At 43.5% G+C, this 19,456-nt stretch overlaps 1 protein-coding gene across 1 annotated transcript in view; it reads left to right on the top strand.

Annotated features, from left to right (window-relative positions):
• Positions 1–18,986, top strand: part of DCX (doublecortin) — a 58,517-nt gene extending 39,531 nt beyond the window's left edge. The window contains exons 4-7 of the mRNA XM_075259457.1: positions 9,027–9,129; positions 9,821–9,937; positions 17,237–17,331; positions 18,468–18,986. Of these exons, the coding sequence (XP_075115558.1) occupies positions 9,027–9,129; positions 9,821–9,937; positions 17,237–17,331; positions 18,468–18,524 (372 nt within the window). The 3' untranslated portion in view covers positions 18,525–18,986. The remainder of the gene's footprint in view (positions 1–9,026; positions 9,130–9,820; positions 9,938–17,236; positions 17,332–18,467) is intronic.
• The last annotated feature ends 470 nt before the right edge of the window (positions 18,987–19,456 follow it).

Below are 19,456 nucleotides of genomic sequence, written 5' to 3'. Positions count from 1 at the left end.
CCCATGGCGTGCTCCAGCTGCTGCCCCCTTTCCTCTACATTGGTTGCAACGCCTATAAGGTTGTTGTAAGCCAGGTGAGCAGCCATTTGTCTATCACCTTCTTCTACTTATAAGCGGTATCACACGAGGATCGGCTCGGTGCTGTGTTTTTTGTCATTAAAGTACAATTATAATCACAATGGAATATAAAAAGACTGGCATGTAATGTCCATTTCTAATGAAGGTAAATGTCCTTCAGGCAGGGCGTGGGTGTGGGGAAAGCCATCATGATGTGCCCAGGGACTGGATGCTTTGGCCAAGCTATTTAGATTCATGTCTAGGGCTGCAAAATGAATCCGATGAAACCTTGCCCAGGTGATAGAACAGATTCCGCTTGTATGCAGTATGACCATAGCAATGGTCCTGTTATGTACAGCCTTTCAGGAACGAGCCATGCCGTCGCTTCTATATACGCCCTCGGAAGCGTCTGGCTTGCATTTGTGTATTTTCTGCATTTCTCATCTTGGACAAGGTACAGTAGATGAGATGGCTGTCTTCTGAATCCATGGAGATAAATTGGATGCTGTTCAAGAGAGATCTGCCTGCTGAATAACCGGCAGCAAACGTGAGGAAACTGTCAAGCAGCTTTTTCTAGAAGAGCTTTAATTCACTGCAGTCAATTATGCAGTTTGCTGTTTTTAACATTACACATTGCACTCTTACTGCACTGACTACAGGCACTGCCTACTGACAGTGAATACAGATGGCACCGGCATGGAGCACCCCGGGGAATACAATTAGATAGGTTTCATAATAGTCACAAAATATTATTCCTTATCGTGATGGAATTCTCCATAGAGAAAAGGAACATGTGAGTAAGATGCTGACCTTCTGTACAAGAGAGAATCCATTACAAAGGTGGCTTAGAATAAACACCCTCAGCTCCTAAAAGCAGGAGGTAATGGGGACCACTATGAAGCTTCATGTCATAGAAATACACTGGAGATTCAGCACACAGCACTCACAGATAGTACACAGAAGCAGTGTATTCCGAAAGAGTTTTATCATTCTAATCATTATATGGAGTCCTGTATTATAGCACTCCTGTAGGGTAGAAATTATATCAGAAAAACAAGTAGGATGGGGTATAAAAACCGTCTGGAGGGACTTGATAGATGATCATCTAACCCTGTAGTTCATAGGAAGTGGGAAGTAATGGCAAAGCAAACTTCAAACTGGTGGTCAGACTGGAGATTACATACCAACAGATACGTATACATGTATACTGGGCTGAAAGAAGTTACACTCCTAGGATATTGCGAGGGAGTTAATATTATTGGTCCAAAAATAGTTGCTGATTCCTAAACATCTTTACGGTGGTTCCTTTCCTTGGAAAGTGTTTCTGTCTCAGTGCCTGGGTCAACACGTAGTAGTAAACTTGTGGTTGCTGGTTTTCAGGGAAGCAATAGCTCAGTGAATTGCGCATGATTTCTATGCGTTCCAGCAGTGACTTGCTAGTAAACAAGAAGCTGCTTAGAAAGCACAAATTAGTAATCCAATTACACAGGTTCTATAATAGAAAACATAAAAGGATTTTCCGTCCAACGGATGTAGGTCATTATGTTTATTGTCTTTGCAAAAAGAGTCTGACAGTCTGTCTCGGTGCGATCTTGTAAGATATGGGATTGATACCCGGCACAATATCCCTTTGCTGTATCTAAAGCATTCACTGTGCCCTGTAAGAAGTTTGCAAATAATCACTATGTTACTGTGTACAAAGAAGGAGGGGGTAAGACGTTACCGATGGTGGTGAATATGAGCCTAGAATGGGATAGTTACATTTACTCCATAAATCAGGTTAACAATGTAACAATGAAGATAAACATATCCCATAAAGGTAAATTTACACCTTGTAGCAAATAGGACACCATAACGTTGCATTGATGAACTGGAAATGGGAAAACTAGACATGTCGCAGGATAAATATTCCGACCTTATTTATATTCATTCATTGTCTTTGCTATGACAACCTCTCGCAGCCAGAAATTCGAGGAAGAAGTTTGACTACTCCTATAATGAGGCCGAGCCGTACTGATAAGCCATGTCCCGTGTTCCGCTGCATGGTTATTGGTATGAATATTTAATAGGCCAATGATTTGTATTGGACTTGTTTATATTTATATATGTATATATTTGTATCACAATTTGTATCAGTATTTTGTTATGGGAGAAACTTCCGATCCCAGTAGCCCACCCTTAAGGTATAAGGAAACTTATTCATTGTTATCCCGTGTCTGAACAAAGTCGGGTCAGTCCGGCAGGACAATCCATTCCAGGCTTGGAAACAGACCAGCAGAGCTCTGTAAGTAGCACAGGTGTGCTGGTTAGTGAGAGAGAGAGAGGAGAGAGACTGAAACACTGACACAGTCAACCGGCGTGAGAGAGCTCTGCCAAAAAGGACGCTGTTAAATGGCCGGGTATGTGCACCCCTTGTTTACTTGTGAACCCTGTTTGTTAGGAGGTCAGCAGTAGGCTGACTCCCTTGTTAGTGAGGGAATAACTCGTTTAGTAAGCCGCCGGAGAGGTGTAGGTCTTTATTTTCATTTGTTTGTTTTGACATGCTGAGCTGCTGAGCAGCACTACCTGTACCTGTAAGCTTGTCTGCTGCAATAAAGACTGCTGCTGGGAAAGAGACCAGAGCTTCTGAATCCCCCCCCCCCCCCGTACATCACAACACACTCATATTATCATTAGTGATGAACAAACACAAACTGCAAAGTCTGTGCTGTACTTCGAGGGTTCGGGTGCCTGAACTGAACTTCTGTATTAAAGTTCGGTTTTGGCTTATCCCTAATAAAGCTGGTTGATTGATTGCTGAGCATACGGTGGAGACTGCCGAATAGACTGTGTAGACTGCTGTGTAGACTGTGTAGACTGCTGACTATACCGTGTAAACTGCTGAGTATACTATGTAGACTGCTGTGTATACTGTGCAGATTTCTGTATATTGTGTAGACTGCTGAGTACCCCAAATCAACCACCCCAACCCCCCATAACCACCACTCCCCCCCCCCCCCCTTTTACTAGCTTTGGCAATGCCAAATATCTATTGGGACGTGCCAATAAAGCTTGTATGATTTGATTGCTGTGTATACTACGTAGACTGCTGTTTATACTATGTAGACTGCTGTATATACTGTGAAGACTGCTGAGTATAAGGCTGTATATACTCTGTAGACTTCTGTGTAGACTGCTGTATATACTGTGTAGACTGCTGTATATACTGTGTAGACTGCTGTGTATACCCATACTATCTCCAGGCTCGGTAACTGTGTATACCCGTGTATAAGTTTGCCACTCAGCACTAGTTATCCTGGGCCCGTGTATACAGCCGTGAGCCTTGGGCAAAGCTCAAGACAAATCCTTCGCCTGTTCGTTTTTCCCCCCAGGCTCACAAACAGCAGTGAATGGGGCCATGGACTCACAGACAACACACGAATGTCATCCATGTGCTGTTTAATCACAGCATGGCGAAATATACACGGTCATATCCATGTAGCTTTACATATTTCTGACCTGTTTTAGGACTGGTCAACAATATCTGATGGCTGGGGGTTCATCACTCAAGACCCCCTCAGATCAGCTTTGAAGAAATCACCAAATTGAAATAAGTGCTGCAGCCTCTTCCCTGAATCCCAAGCACAGGACCGTACCTTGCCCGGGTGCAGAGCTTGATAGTTCAGCTCAGCCTCATTCACTTTAATGGGACTGAGCTGCAAAAAGTGCAAGTCAGGAGTTAATGTATCACTGTCTTGTGAAGCAGAAGCAAATCACACCAGTGCTGGACCACCTCGGATCAGATATTGATGATCTATCCTAAAAATACCTAGGTCTCCTTTATGTTGTCCTTGAAGAGAATCTCACCTGTCCCTGTCCAAGTTTGCAAATGCTTGTGTTCCCGATGATGCAACAATTCTGGAACATCATTTATTGCAAATCTGTGTTGTGCTGTTCCTCTGTTATTCTTCCAAAAAACTTGTGAACAGATCTGGGTGACCTCAGTTAGGGCTGGGACCCTGCAACCAGAGCTGGGACTTTATAGGGATACAGATGTTAGGAGATTTAACTTGCAGTCTATAAATACATTTTCCTTTATGCCATTTTAGGCCAGACCTGAATCCAGAGCTGCCGATGCCGAACCATTTATAGATCTGTGAAAGTCATTGTAAATTTCCTATATGTGAGGGGGTTAAAAATCCTGCCTGTGCGCCAACTATGACATCATTTCTGTAGCCATTCCGCCTGGCGTTGGGTAATGACTGAGTGCGGGGCAGACGGCCATGAGTATAGTGATTAATCCTGCAGCAGATCAGTATGTGCATGGTGGGATAGTCCTCCAGCAGCGTGCCTGTGCCCAGGGCACTGACCTTTATGGTGAGATACGATCCCTCCTGCACCGTCAGAACAGCTGGTTTCTAATCTGCGGTCCTGTCCTGCATCTGTGTGCGCATTGTCATAATCTAAGAAAATTTGCTTTAAAATAACAGGAACCCTTTAGTATGAAGCTAAAAGAAGAGGAGGCAGGGACCTACTGTATATAGGCCAGGATAGTGGAAACTCCTGGGAAGTGAAGGAGAGAGCCTGGAACAAGACGCAGACCCTTAGAGAAGATCCAACTTGGTGCTGGACCTTTATCAGAGCAGGCTAAGGCTAGGCCATTAGAAAGTGGGAAACCCTTTCAAGCTCCCAGCAGACCCTTTTGCAAAGAAAGAAACAAACCCCTGTGAGACTGACCCCCAATCTGTGGGAGAATGCCACCACTAGTGTGCCAACTCCAAAATGTGTCTGATCCATCAATGTGATTTACCCCTAGAGCAATGAGCGGCCACATTATGTGGTCTGGAAAATCTCACTAGTGACCTGGCACAGCAAAGAGAAATATCGCCAGTGTTACTTGTGGAGAATTCAATGTTCCCCAAGCATACCAGCCCTCACTGTTACTGTGTCTCAGTGGAAAGGAACCGCCAAGCCTTGTGCCTCTGTTGCGTTATAAACTGTAATGTTTTTGCCTTAGGCCCGGTGCGCATTTGTATTTGGGTCACTTTTCTCTCCGCATTTTTCACATGGAAACCACATGGACCCCATTATAGTCTATGGGGTCCGTGGGTTTCCTTAGGTAACCGCTTTTTTTGCGGATTAGGTTTCTGTTCGGAGGATCCCCAAGTGGACTCCCTGAATGCAGATGTGAACTGGGCCTCAACTGTGAGTAACCAGTAAGATTTGGACCTGCCTATGTGAAATAAAGAGAAAGATTTGTTGTCCGCATTATCTTTTGTGTCTGGGGCATCACCCTACCCCCTGTACCCACATCACAACTTGGCAATAGTCAGCAGGATCCTGAGTCTGTGTAATCCAACTTTATTCCAATACTCCCCACTCTGCCTTTTCTAAAATATCTTCTTTGTGACTCTTTCATCTTTGACTTATGCCTTTAGTTCAATGTCTCTTTTGGAACCTTTTCTATAAGCGATAGTCATTCTTTGGATAATGTAAGCGTATATATATATCCCCAGCAACATGGGACCATTAACCGTGGAATGGGCAGATGATAATGACAACTATGTATTAGAATATAATTGCATGGCATGTTTTAGCACCATTACATACCGGTCTAAAGTGGTCCAAAAGTCATAAGTGCACAATATTGCTCCAAACAACATATCAGACCCTTGCTGCAGAGACCTCACTATTGGGAGGGGTTGGCAGAGTGTGTGCACCAGGTGCCGGGGGCCTAACAAGGACTGCCAATAAGCCCGGCTAGTTAGATATTGGGCTTGGACAACAAATGGAATCTTTGCCCCAGTTTCAATGTAACATATTCGCTCAGTCTGTATTATTCCATGGGAATGGATGAGTAACCCTTGGCCATGTATGGTTCTGTAAACACAGGGGTGATCATTGGCATGTCTCTGCGTGACGTGAAGGGCAGGAGGGGGACGCTACAATGTGGGAGGTGTAGCAGCGCTATTAATGACTGCGCTGCCATTGTTTGTGACAGCCTTGCTGTGATGGGAGGTCTCTCATCCAGCCTCTCTTTGTTTTCCTAACTCAGACAAAATGTGCAATTTCAGATCTTCTTCGCCTCTAGGCTTCTGGAAAGCGCTGCTATAAATACACAGTATAATGAGCTGGAGAAATTGGAATCAAATTAGTAGCTTGCTACCACCAGCAATAACGTGTTATCAGCTCACATCCCCGCGCCATAAGACATTCTGAGCTGGCAGCTCAAGGCGGCATTTAAGATGATTAACTCCTCGATTACTAGACAGGGAGGACTTAGGGGTGAATGGCAGACCTCTCGGCGTGAGAGCTTCAATGAGATCCTATTATTCAAGACTATTATTCAGATTTTTCGGAAACATTTTCTGCATGAAACATTTGAATGGATTCCCAAAAAACCGACACATGAGCATGATAATGTAATTATACTGTTCTATACCATTGCAAGGCATTAGGCAAGGCATCCCTCCAGCTCACCTGGAGGGATGAACGGCCGAGGTGGAGACACAGAATATTCAGTAAAAAAAAATAGAATCCTGCATTAAGGGAATATAGCAAACCACTCTTAGGCACGACCTTACTCCATTCATGTCAATGAGAGTGTCACAAATAGCCAAAGTCCAGCACTTGACCATCTCTGCAGCTCCCAATGAAATGACCAGGGGCCTAGGTATAGGGGGTGTGGAGGTGGCTGTCACTACGGGGCCCTAAGGAGGCCTCACAGTTCCCACTGCCCCATTAAATATACCAGATTTTCCAATGGCACATTGTAGCTAGGGGCCCCATGATAGATTTTGCCATGAGGCTCAGCAGGCCCATGACCACTGCATGTACTTTATATTCTCAATGGGAGCAAAACATCAATTAAGATCGGTGGAGGTCCAGCACTCCATTAGTGAGCCATTATCTACACCGTGTAAAGAGCCAGATGGTGCTGTATACTGTATACTGTGCAACTGCAGCTCAGAGGCCATGTTGGGGCTAAAAGTCTTTATGTGCAGATATATCAGGTGGAGATGCCTGGCGTTGGACCCCCATTGATCTGATACTGATGTACTGAGTATATGGCATCGTGGGGTTTGGAAAGACAATTTAGGCTTGTTACCTCCTTTAGAATGACAGGAGCCAGTTAGTATGAGACTAAATGAGGAGAGGAGGTAGAACTACCTATCCTATCTAGACCAGTATAGCGGAAACTCCTAAGAATTGAAGAAGAGAGACTGGTAGCCTGGAACAAGAGACTGGTAGCCTGGAACAAGGGACTGGTAGCCTGGAACAAGGGACTGGTAGCCTGGAACAAGGGACTGGTAGCCTGGAACACGGGACTGGTAGCCTGGAACAAGGGACTGGTAGCCTGGAACAAGGGACTGGTAGCCTGGAACACGGGACTGGTAGCCTGGAACAAGGGACTGGTAGCCTGGAACAAGGGACTGGTAGCCTGGAACAAGGGACTGGTAGCCTGGAACACGGGACTGGTAGCCTGGAACAAGGGACTGGTAGCCTGGAACAAGGGACTGGTAGCCTGGAACACGGGACTGGTAGCCTGGAACAAGGGACTGGTAGCCTGGAACAAGGGACTGGTAGCCTGGAACACGGGACTGGTAGCCTGGAACACGGGACTGGTAGCCTGGAACACGGGACTGGTAGCCTGGAACACGGGACTGGTAGCCTGGAACAAGGGACTGGTAGCCTGGAACACGGGACTGGTAGCCTGGAACAAGGGACTGGTAGCCTGGAACAAGGGACTGGTAGCCTGGAACACGGGACTGGTAGCCTGGAACAAGGGACTGGTAGCCTGGAACAAGGGACTGGTAGCCTGGAACACGGGACTGGTAGCCTGGAACACGGGACTGGTAGCCTGGAACACGGGACTGGTAGCCTGGAACACGGGACTGGTAGCCTGGAACAAGGGACTGGTAGCCTGGAACAAGGGACTGGTAGCCTGGAACAAGGGACTGGTAGCCTGGAACAAGGGACTGGTAGCCTGGAACACGGGACTGGTAGCCTGGAACAAGGGACTGGTAGCCTGGAACAAGGGACTGGTAGCCTGGAACAAGAGGTGCTGGACCTATATCAGCACCTAAGGCTAGGCCGTCAATATTAGAAAGTGGAGAACCCCTTTCAGTACCCAACATACCCCATTGCAAAGGAAGAAGGGAAATTGGACCTCAATCTGTAGGGATATGTCGCCACTAGCATGCCAACGCCAAAGTGTCTCTGCCCCATAACTGTTCTTTGAGATTTCCCCCTGGAATACTGAGTGGTTACATTGTATATATGAATAAATGACGAAAATACTGTACTTACTCCAATACTAACTCCATCATGTTGAATCTATTAGATGATCATGTGTAAAATAACAAACAAGTGGAATCTGAGAATTCCTGGGGTATTTATTGGGCATTCACTTCAAGCTTAGACATTGCAAATGGTGTGACCCACCCAAAGCTGTCAATAGAGGTAGAGTAAGCCATTTATTGCTGGGATTTACTGGGAGTTCCAGCTTTTTATGAGACGGCCTGCATGTGCAAAAATTACAAAGGTGATCAGTAAAATTCTGATGCTGCAGATACCAGTAAGTAGTTATTGTATTACATATAAATGAAGCATATAGTACCAAGGCCCAAACTTCAGCAGGAGTCAGCAGCTATGAAACTACAACTCCCAGCATGCTCCATTCACATCCATTGGATTCCAAGATCAACAGAGCAAGTTTGCATGCTGGGAGTTGTAGTTTTACAAGGAGCCAAGGTTGCTGACCCCTGAGCCACAGTATCTTAGCAGCCAAGACTATTAGATAGGCAACTCCATGTGTCCACCGATCCTTCAAACTCTCTCCTAGCGGTCAACCTAACACAATGACATGTAACGACTTATGATATAGAATATGATATTTTTATTACAATAAAATCTTTCAGGATTTTCAAGACAAGTAAAGCAGTGTCCATAAGGTTGTGTTTGCTCAATTGCATTTCTTCTTCTTCCAGGTGACCTGTCTGCATGATTTCTTTGGTGAAGATGATGTATTTATTGCCTGTGGCCCAGAAAAATTTAGATACGCTCAGGATGACTTCTCCCTGGATGAAAATGGTAAGTCCACTGTTTGCTCGATGTTAGAGAAGCTGCGCCTTGGACAGTCAGTTGGTCAATGGTTCGGCTTCGTTCTATATACAATGTTGCACATATAGATACACGTCATTCGCTAATACATCACATTTATGGTGTTTATCTCTTGTCCAGTTCTTACGTTTATCCTCAGCACCGCTGGCCGCGCGGTGGCGGGAGTGCACAGACCTCCTTAGTCAGCGGTTATTTTGTAGAAAACCTAATTTGACAGTTTTCTCTCCTTCCAGCATTTCTTACAAGAGCCGTGTTACTTTCTATGTTTGGCTTGACGAATGTGCAGCAAAGCATATCACGACTTTTGGGGGGGGGGGGGGGGGCCTGACACGCTGCTGATTTCTTTGCCGTCGTATTATCTCATTTCTGCACTTTCGTGTGAAAACCTGGCATTGTGTAGCCGACTATAAATTCTGCCTGACCTCACAACAAACTCCACGACTGGAAATCGAGGAGCAAACAGATTTTGTTGTCTGGCGCACTCGCAGCCTAAGGGAGAATACATTTATGCGTAACTTCTAATATAAATCATGTATGTCTGTACCAGACTATTTATTTGTGCTTGACCACATTTCCCTGCACTATTTCCCCTCCTTTGCAGCCAAGGATAAGCAACTGTTCACATTATATCTCAGTCATTTTCTCTGTTTTCACCTTCCAGAGTGCCGTGTGATGAAAGGAGCTCCAGCACAGACTCCAAAATCCGCTTCTAGTGCTCTTAAAAGTTCTGCCAAGAGCCCAGCACCAACACGTCGCAGCAAATCTCCTGCGGACTCAGGTGGGGAACAGTTCTGATGGCAAGAAACTGAAAAGATTTCCTTCTAAAATAATAATAAAAAAAAAAAATAGAAGTTTATTATTTGTGTGAAGTCTTTTAATATTCTTTTCAGTTTTTTATAAACGTTCTTGGATATGGTGAATAGAATGGAGATTCTAAAATTGCAACAATATCGCACATGATACACAGTCCAGTCATATTAATGTGACCAGTGCCTATGTTATATAACCAATGGCAGGAGGCGCGTGTCATCAGCCATCTAGGCGCACTCATCATTGTGGAAGGCACGATGGATCAGCACCAGTATGTATCTATCCTTGCGGACCATGTTCACCCCTACATGGGAATTGTTTGTCCTCAGGATGATGGCATCTACCAGAAGGACAATGTGACGTGTCATAAAGCTCGCAGTGTACGTGTGTGGTGTGAGGAGCACCAGGATGAGTTTACCGTACTCCCTTGGTCAGCAAATTCCCCGGACTTGAACCCAATCAAGAATCTGTGGGACCACCTCGATCGGATTGTTCGCGCCATGGATGCTCAACCACGTCACCTAGCACAGCTGGCCATGGCACTGGAGTCGGCGCAACATCCCAGTGACATCATCACAACATCCCAGTGACATCATCACAACATCCCCTCTCTTCCTGCAGGTCTCGCAGCGGTCCGCTCTGCCAAAGGGGGTTATTCTGGATTGTGACAGGTGGTGACATCAATATGACTGTACTGTGTACGTGACAGTATGCGGCCATTGCACTTTTCAAGTTATTGTCAATGAGATTTTTCAGCCTTTTCATATTGATGACTTATCTCTTAACGTATGGCAGATCAATGGGGGTCTGACCTGTCACTCAATACGCGGAACTGCTGGCCCATAACTATGCAGCGATTGGAGCCAAAAGAAGATGGCGTCATCCAATAGGAAGGGGATATGTCGCTGGAATGGGAACTGAGCTGCAGTGTCCCGGCACAGATACTACACAGTGCATGGAGCTATGTCCTTACAGCTCTGTGTACTGTGTAGTTCCAGAATTGTTGGACAATGACAACTTATCCTAGTGATAGGTCATCAATATTAAAAAATCTCCTTGAAATGGCCAAATACAGCTTAGCAGTTTCCTGGAAAAATCATGCGGTCGTTGGTTAGTTTAAGAACTCCGACATCCTTAGATCACTGCTAGATAAAGTGAATAATATCGATTATCTCAATACAGTTCCACCAGTCCATGGGTGAGATACATTAGGAAGCAAGTGAATATTTCTCAAAGTCAATGTGTTGGAAGCAAGAAGAATGGGCAAGAACCAGAAGAACTGTGACAAAGACCAAATTGTGATGGCTAGATGACAAGGTCATCTAAAAAATAGCAGGATTTTCCCAATACAGTGGTTGGTTCCTACCAAGAATGGTCCAAGGAAGTGCAACATGGACGCACTACTGGGAAACACCGAGCCCTAGTATTCACGTGGCTATTACGTTGACACTCACCACCTACCTAAACATTGTACAGACCAAGTAAACCCCATCATGGAGACAGTATTCCCTAACAGCAGTGGCCTCTTTCTGCAAGATAATGTAGAACATGTTGACAAAGACTTTAAGGCGTTGACATGGCCTCCAATTCCCAGGATCTGATCAAGAATCTATGGGATTTGCTTGTATCACCCGTCTCACCTTGTGAGGTCCCACTTTTCTACTCCCCGGCCTTAAAAGATCAGGATCTGCCGATAACATCTTAATGCCACAGGACACCTTTAGAGGTTTTGTGGAGTCCAGGCCTCGATGGGTCAAAGTGGTTTTGGAGACACAAAGGTGACCTACACACTGTAGGCGATTGTAATGTTATGGTTGTTCGGTGTATCTGTAGGAGAGAATGTGGAAGGTTGGTTAAGATTGGCACAATAATCACCTTAACTAATAAAAGTGGGCTCCATCTTTGCAAATGGAATCAAAGTAGACCAGTGAAGATATGTTGCATTTGGGGTATTTACGCAAGTGGCTGCCATAAGCTGTGATGTGCCAGCTTTGCCCTCTGCATCCATTGTTCCCTCGTCATAGTCTGTGCACTCCGATGCCTTTCGGCTTTGAGTCATTACTATGCACATTTAAGCTTTGCCATACTGTAATTAATACATAGTAACATACAGTACGGACGCTACGTTATTGCTTTAGTAAGCAAATTCCGGATGCCTGGTATTGTAATAGTTACAAATTAATCCCTGAAACAAGACAATCTAATCAGCAAGGGATGTTTTCCGGGCTTTAATTTCATGCTTCCTTAATGGAGGGGTTGGAGAGAGGAGACAAAAGCCTTTGCACAAGTCTGCGGCAATTACACACCAGAGATCCAGCGTGTCAATCAGGTCCTGACTTTACATTCTGCTCCCTGGGGCTTCCAAAGATGGCAGCACCACCAAGACAGCAGATGTCATTCTCTTAGGTGATAAAGCTTAACTGGATGTTACAAAACCAAATAAAATTACACAGAATTTGTGTCATAAGCGCAAAAACCGCTCGCGTAGAAACGTCCGCAGCATTTAGACTGACAGCTGGTGAGACGACTCAGTGCAGGGGAGAAAATACAGATGTGTCTGGACTCCCCCGGGCATGTGTTTTATCTTACAACCAGCATGCATTATGTGATCAGACCTCAGAATCAGTCTCCTCCTTGTTCTCGGAAGCTGAAGGTTTTGGAAAGAAAAATGTTCAATTATTTTGGGTCATGTAAGATAATGGCAGAAATCAGAATAACTTCATTGAATATTTGTATCGGAAATATAGCTGTTGTGGATTACATAAAAAAACAAATCCACTTCCTTGCAAATGGGGGATCGGGTGTAATTTAGTTTGCCAAAACCTAATGAAATTATATACACTTCCTCTTTCATGGTTGGCAAACACCAAACGTGTAATTTGCAAAATTGATTCTGCCAAAAATTTTGGATTTGAACAAGATCGACCCTAAATTTTTGAGATTTCAGTAGCATGAATCCACTTAAATGGAGGTCACCGTGTAAAAAAACATGGAGTAAAGAGAGAAGAAGAATTGCTGTAGGTCAGAAAGCTTGCAAATGTTAAAAAGGTATCCTACCTAAAATATGTTTACCATATGGCATACAATGGCCTCCATCACCCATGTTAAAGTAAGATACTGTATAATATGTATTTGTTTAGTAGATAGAGTTAAATACATTGTTGAATGCATAGACTACTATGATGCTCAATCCTCATTTTTAGCTATATACTGACTAGACCAGACACTATTTTGGCCCCGTCAGACTAGTGTCACCCTAGACCGGTAGCTTTCCTAGTGTACACAGTACGCAGTCTTCATAAAACGCAATGTGAACACCACTTGCCACTTGCTTTGCCATGTGCTGAGTGCGGCCTTCCATAAAAACTCGAATAAGTGCCGCCTCATTTGATCCATTCAAACGCATCAAAAATGAAAACGCCACCGAAGATGTTGCGAAATGTTCCTATGATCTCACGGCGAAGGATCAAGCGATATCACAAGAAAAGGAAGTAGAGGCCGCATTGGTTTCATAAGGATTAAAAAGCTGATCCTTATTCAAATCCCATCAGGAACCGTCCGCATGGAGTGATCTTATGCAGACCATAAAACCCTGTAGACAGTCGGAGATTCCCGCGTTTCGTGGTAATAACAAAGTCCAATGAAATCCCGTTAAATATTATAGTTCTGTGTTAGCTCATCACTCATTCAGAATTAGTTTTACAAAATGTAACAAAGTTTTTATGGTGTCCCTGTTTTTTTTTTTTTTTTTTTTTTTTTTTTTTTGATACCTTGTCGACCTCATGTGTACATTGATGGTGGTCACACATAACCAATAGATCAATTGTATCACCCGGCAGAGCCATTGCTGTAATAGCAGAGGCCAACCAATAAGCACAAGAAGGTGGACACTCTAAAAGGGAAATAGGGTCGGACAACAGCAACTCCACGGATCCCAAAAATTGGGATTCCAATTTGCCCATTCCTGAGAAAATAGGAGGTCTCCTTTGAACTCGATGGGAGATTCAGAAACACTGATATAAGCCATTGGTGTGACTTTGGTAGGCAGACCTTCATGACGATAAAATATTTTTGCTGTGAATGTTAAGGTTATATTCATACAATCGTGGACAGACACTGTCCTTTTTTATGACCATTTTGCATCTATCTAGGACCCATTTTCACAGATCCTTCATAGGCAGAAGTCTATCAGTTTGGAGAAAACAAAAATAAGACATGCCCTATTTTTGAACAGTCTGTTAAAATGAGGCGTCAAAAAAAAAACGAACCTATGAATAGTCACTAGGGTTGAGGGATCGGGAAAGATCGGATCGTGATCGGCGATCGAGCAAATTTCACGATCAGGATCGACTGGAAAATGATCAGAAATCAGATCTTAAAATCGAACCTGAAATCTCAAGATCGGCTCAACCGCAATAGTCACCTAGTAACCAAATGCCCAGATTTACTAACTGTGTCTAATAGACGGTGTAAATTTAGACAAGTAGTCCAAAAATACACCAGATTTATCACAGTCACCAATGCTGGGTAATAAATCATCTAGTTATAGTAGTCACCGGCGTCCATAAAACAAAGGGGAAAGGCAAGTAAATTGGAAACATTTGTAGCTCCTTTCCATAGTGTCACAAGTGTATATAGTAGTACCGTACATATATTTTGGCATACAGAGACAATGTATCGCTAACAGATTTTTGCTGATATAGGAACTACAATATATTTGAGTAGTTTGACCAAGGTCTAATGGAAACCACAAGAATCCCAGTAGAATGGAAAGATGGAGAAACGTCATTGGCATCAAATACCGTGCGCTATTTAACTCTTTCACAACCCTATAATATTGTGAGCTATTGAGATCTCCCTATAAGAAACCTAGCAGCTCGGCTTGTCTTGCCTTTGTGGCACAGCTTCACCTCCTTATCATATGTCTTACCTAATTTCTTCCAAGTCTAATAAAAGAAACACGACGTTCACAACCGCTCAAGGAAAGGACTTGTATTGTCGCCGTTGTTTTGCCCCCGTTGGACTGTTTAAGGACAGAAGATTTTTATTTTACATTTGCAAGTGGGGACATGACCGTACTGTGACATTCATTGAACTGGTGTAGTGCGGTGTAATACTGTGAATGAGGCGACATTCATATACAACACATTGGAGGAACGTGAAGAGAAGCGTGAAAAGATGTCTCAAGACGTCACGGAAGTAAGGAAAATCTTTTATCAGCCTTGATGTCCAGTGGGATGATGAGACCCCCACTTATGTATTCTCCACTTATGTATGTTGCCTTGGTGAGTTATCGTCTGTTCAGACTCCTCATACGTGGCGCCTACCTGTTTAGCGTCAGGAATGTGTCATGTCTTCTCCGTAATCGCAGACCTTTGTTGTCCTGTCCTCTTCTGTTTCAAACTATCAATTTATCATTCCTGTGTTTTTGCTGCAGTGAAAATGTAATGTATAGAAAAGTGTTTATCCCTATAGTTTATCCCTATACCGGATCTCTACTGTATATATAAGAAATCCTGAAATTGAGATCCCAACTGGGATTCCAGCCTTAGTGACAAACTGTGCACACAATATATGGGATAATGCACTTCTTTCATTAGTATTTGGAATATACTGAGCACTGTGTGACAGCGCTGCATGTATACAGCACACAGGGGCTTTGCAATATTTTTCATTTATAGTAGGAAGGAAGTATAAGAATCCTTATAACACACCCCAACACCCCTTATGCGGAGTAGTTTAGTGTCCACCACTGATAGATTTGCAGTGCCCTCGTGCTTTGCAACATCTAAGGTGTGTGTTACAGTGTTTAGGTAAAGCCTGGATACAGTATGTGTAGCATACACTACAGCTGCTGCAGCGCTTCTTGTTACAGACAGGTAGAATCTTACTTGTTACGTAATCAAGTAAAAGAGTTATAAAAGCAATCTATCATAAAATAAGAATTAACGTATGTCAATACAAGCTAACATACAAAACGGTGTCAGGCCAGGGCCCTATGTGGCGTTTCACAGTCTCTGCAATGCAAATCCTATTCACACATTGCCTAAAAATATGCGGATTAGAAACGCAGTGATTTCCATGATTTTGGAAATCGCAGCATGTCACTTACACCTACGGAGGCACTGGTGGTCTCCCTATAGGTATAATGGAAACAAAAGGTTTGTAGAGGAAATCTCTGCAGACTTTCTATGAAAAGCAATGCAGGAAAAACAACGATGTGTCGCTGCCGCAGTTTTTCCCGCAGTGCTTTTTTGCCGGGGCCCAGTACATGGCGCTTTATCATCACTTGTTTTACAAAAACTTCCAATTCCTGAAGGATGCCTGATGCCCAATCCAAAAAATACAAGATTCTTTATTTGTGAGAAGAGTCTGATGTTCCACCATCAGTATCCAGACTCCGGATCCAGACTGGCAAGTCTTAGTTGACACTTAGTTTGCACTTGCTTCAATTTAAGACATTACCTATAACTTCTAGAAGACGGAAAGGAACACGCCTTCTTTATTCTGGAGGCTTCGGCCATGTTTCCGTCGTGTTGGGTTTTCCCTTTTCTGTAAATGTCAGCCGCTGTCTACATAATCTTGGAGTTCTGCTGTATTTAACAGAAAGGTAGGAGCAACATATTCCTTTTGCCCTCCGTATATCTTTCATCCTGTCTCATTCTGTACATGTCAAGGGCATGGCGATGTTGCTTAGGTCTGGCCTCCAGCTGGCCCGGGCACAGTCGGCCAATCCTGTAAATATCAAGGTACGTAATAGGTTTAGGTTTGCTGTGAGATTTGACATACCATGAAATCTCCAGCACTGGAAAATATAGAGATGCTGAATATCAACATTTGAAATATTCCTTGTGACAAATGCCAAGGGGCAAAAGATCTTAAAAGTAAGGCTTGGTTCCTAAAATAGTGTTTACTAAGAAATCTATTTCCTCTATAGGAAACAGCTAACCCTGCCTAACAGCTAGCATGTTATAGTGGGGCATGTTTGCTGAGGGTTTAGGATCGCAGCTGGCAGTCCTCTCTATAAAAAATACACAATTTTACAAGAATTGTTAGGCACGCAAAGTAAAATTTGAACCCAGACCTCACAAAGCCCTCGATTTCACCTTGTATCTTTCACCAGCTCTTGTCTACTTGCAGAAGGTCTCCATGTATTTATATTAAAGTGTATTTTCTTCCGCTGGATTCTGGGTTCTTTTCTCATTGAGGATGAGTAATTCTATAACCCTACATCTTGTATTATACACCAGTGTTTATTTCTTAACAGCTAATGGAACTTCTAGCAGTCAGTTATCCACACCTAAATCCAAGCAGTCTCCAATCTCCACCCCAACCAGTCCTGGAAGTCTTCGTAAGCACAAGGTATTATGTTTCTTCTCCTTCTTGATTTCCTATTATACCAAGTCATTTCTTATTAAGCCTGATTGATTGTTTACAGTTATTTGCATGAATTTGTAGGTAAGGATGAGTTCACACGGAGAAAGCACCATGTATCTTAAAACTGCCTCAACATGGGGTTTTACCAGTCTATCTATAGTGGCCCCATACTGTACGAGGGCGTTGACACTACCACTGCTGTCTGCCCCGGGGTTTCTATCCTAAACCCCGGGGCAACTGGACAGGCGACAGATTGCCAGCAGCCAGCTTTAAACCCCATTCATTCCATGGGTGTCTGTCTGCAGCCTCTCCACGTGGAAACCATTCATAACAAGTCGTACATGCAGGACTATGTGTGGTATTTAAAAAGTAGGATTTGGTTTGTCTTCAGCAACCATGTGTATTCTAATACATTGCAGGCTGCCTAGTCATGTTCAATGTGATGATGAGCTCTCTGACAACTCGAACTGTAGCCGTCCTCTCCTGAATACTCAGAAAACTCACATGGTCGTTAATCTAAAGGAATGTCCAGTTTCAGCAAATAAATATTCTTCTTTGCATAATGAAAAGTGATACAGTGTTTCATTATGCTATCTGTATCAGTTCCTCATAGGTTTCTAGATCTCTGCTTACTGTCCTACTGTTCTAGTGGATAAAAAAAACAGATTACGTGATACACGCGTATAGGTTTCTGTTTGGCGGGTCCCCAACTTAGATGGGTGTTCAGGAGAAGGGCGATAACTGCTACAGATGGAGCCATCAGTTGGTACGAGCAGCTTGCAATGTATGAGAATGCAGTCAGGCAGCAGAAGAAAAATTAAGCAACATTTCTGTAATTTTTTATAGCAAATACCATGCACTAAAAAATTTACCCAATAGCATTTAAATTAGTCACGGGTCCACAAGTCTGCGTGTTTGGGACACAAGTCCACATGTCAGGGTCACTTCTTGCATTGCTGACTGACCGAGATATTTCAGGAGAAGAGGCATAAGCCAAAATTTTCTTTGGAATTTCATCAGGTTAGAAAATAATAAGGGAACGGTCAATGCAACATTGTAACAATTTATAGCCGTCAACCTTCTTTGAAGTTAACAAATTCTGCCCTTGTTTCTTTTTACAGGATCTGTACCTTCCCCTGTCCCTGGACGACTCGGATTCTCTCGGAGACTCCATGTAAAGAGTAGCAGCGTATTGTATCTCCCACGTGGAGGATCGTACAGCGGAACACATCAGACCGGCACTTTGGTGCTTTTTAAAGGATCCAGTTACAGCTTTCACTGTTACTTTTATTTTTATGTGATTTATAGTTTGTGTCATGAATTACATGTGACCCAACCTGACAGGGATAACCAACTGTTTTATAGTGATGAAGCAGGCTTCAAAATGATGTACTGTATGCATGTGTGTCATTCTTGAGTTGACCCTAGTCCCAAACATGGTGCTCCTAATGGCTGCCAACGATGGCCGCTATCACCAGCTTTTTGGAATGATGTCACCATCCAGGCACATGTTGGGTTTACTAGGAAATGTTGCGAGTTTGTTGTGAATCATTTTGTATGTTTTATATTGATAACTAAGATTCCCCTTTTACATTCTGTAATGAGAATTCTTATTCGATTACTCAACGACGAATAGGTTTGTACTTTCACTCCCCGCAGCGTCAAGAATTAGACAACAAGATGAATTTGTATCCAATTTCGGTCACTGTTTTGTAAGAGCATTCCAATCTGTTTTCAGTAAGAAATAAATAAAACCGCGCTCCCCTCCTTCAAGTTCACCTGTCTCTGAACCGAATAGAATGAACAATGACCATTTTACTAGTTACACAGATGTCTGATTTGGAGAGTCAAATTAATAAGCGGAAAATATTTCTTAATACAATTGGGGGAGTGACCGACGCAGGCACCAGATGGCCTCCTTCCGTCCTCAGCACAATCCCAATCTCTTTCTTTACCATGGTTTTTGCCTCTGTCACATAGTATTAGATCTAGATTCCTCTCTAGCACCGACCACCATTGACTCCCCACTCCAACAGCAGATGGCAAAAATCTCAGCATAATGGGACACAAATCTGGGCGTTATTAATCATGTTTTTTATAAACAGGCACT

This window comes from Leptodactylus fuscus, chromosome 11, assembly GCF_031893055.1.
Source record: "Leptodactylus fuscus isolate aLepFus1 chromosome 11, aLepFus1.hap2, whole genome shotgun sequence".
NCBI lineage: Eukaryota > Metazoa > Chordata > Amphibia > Anura > Leptodactylidae > Leptodactylus > Leptodactylus fuscus.
Note: the sequence above shows the minus strand (reverse complement) of the source record. Positions and strands in the feature narration are given on the sequence as shown.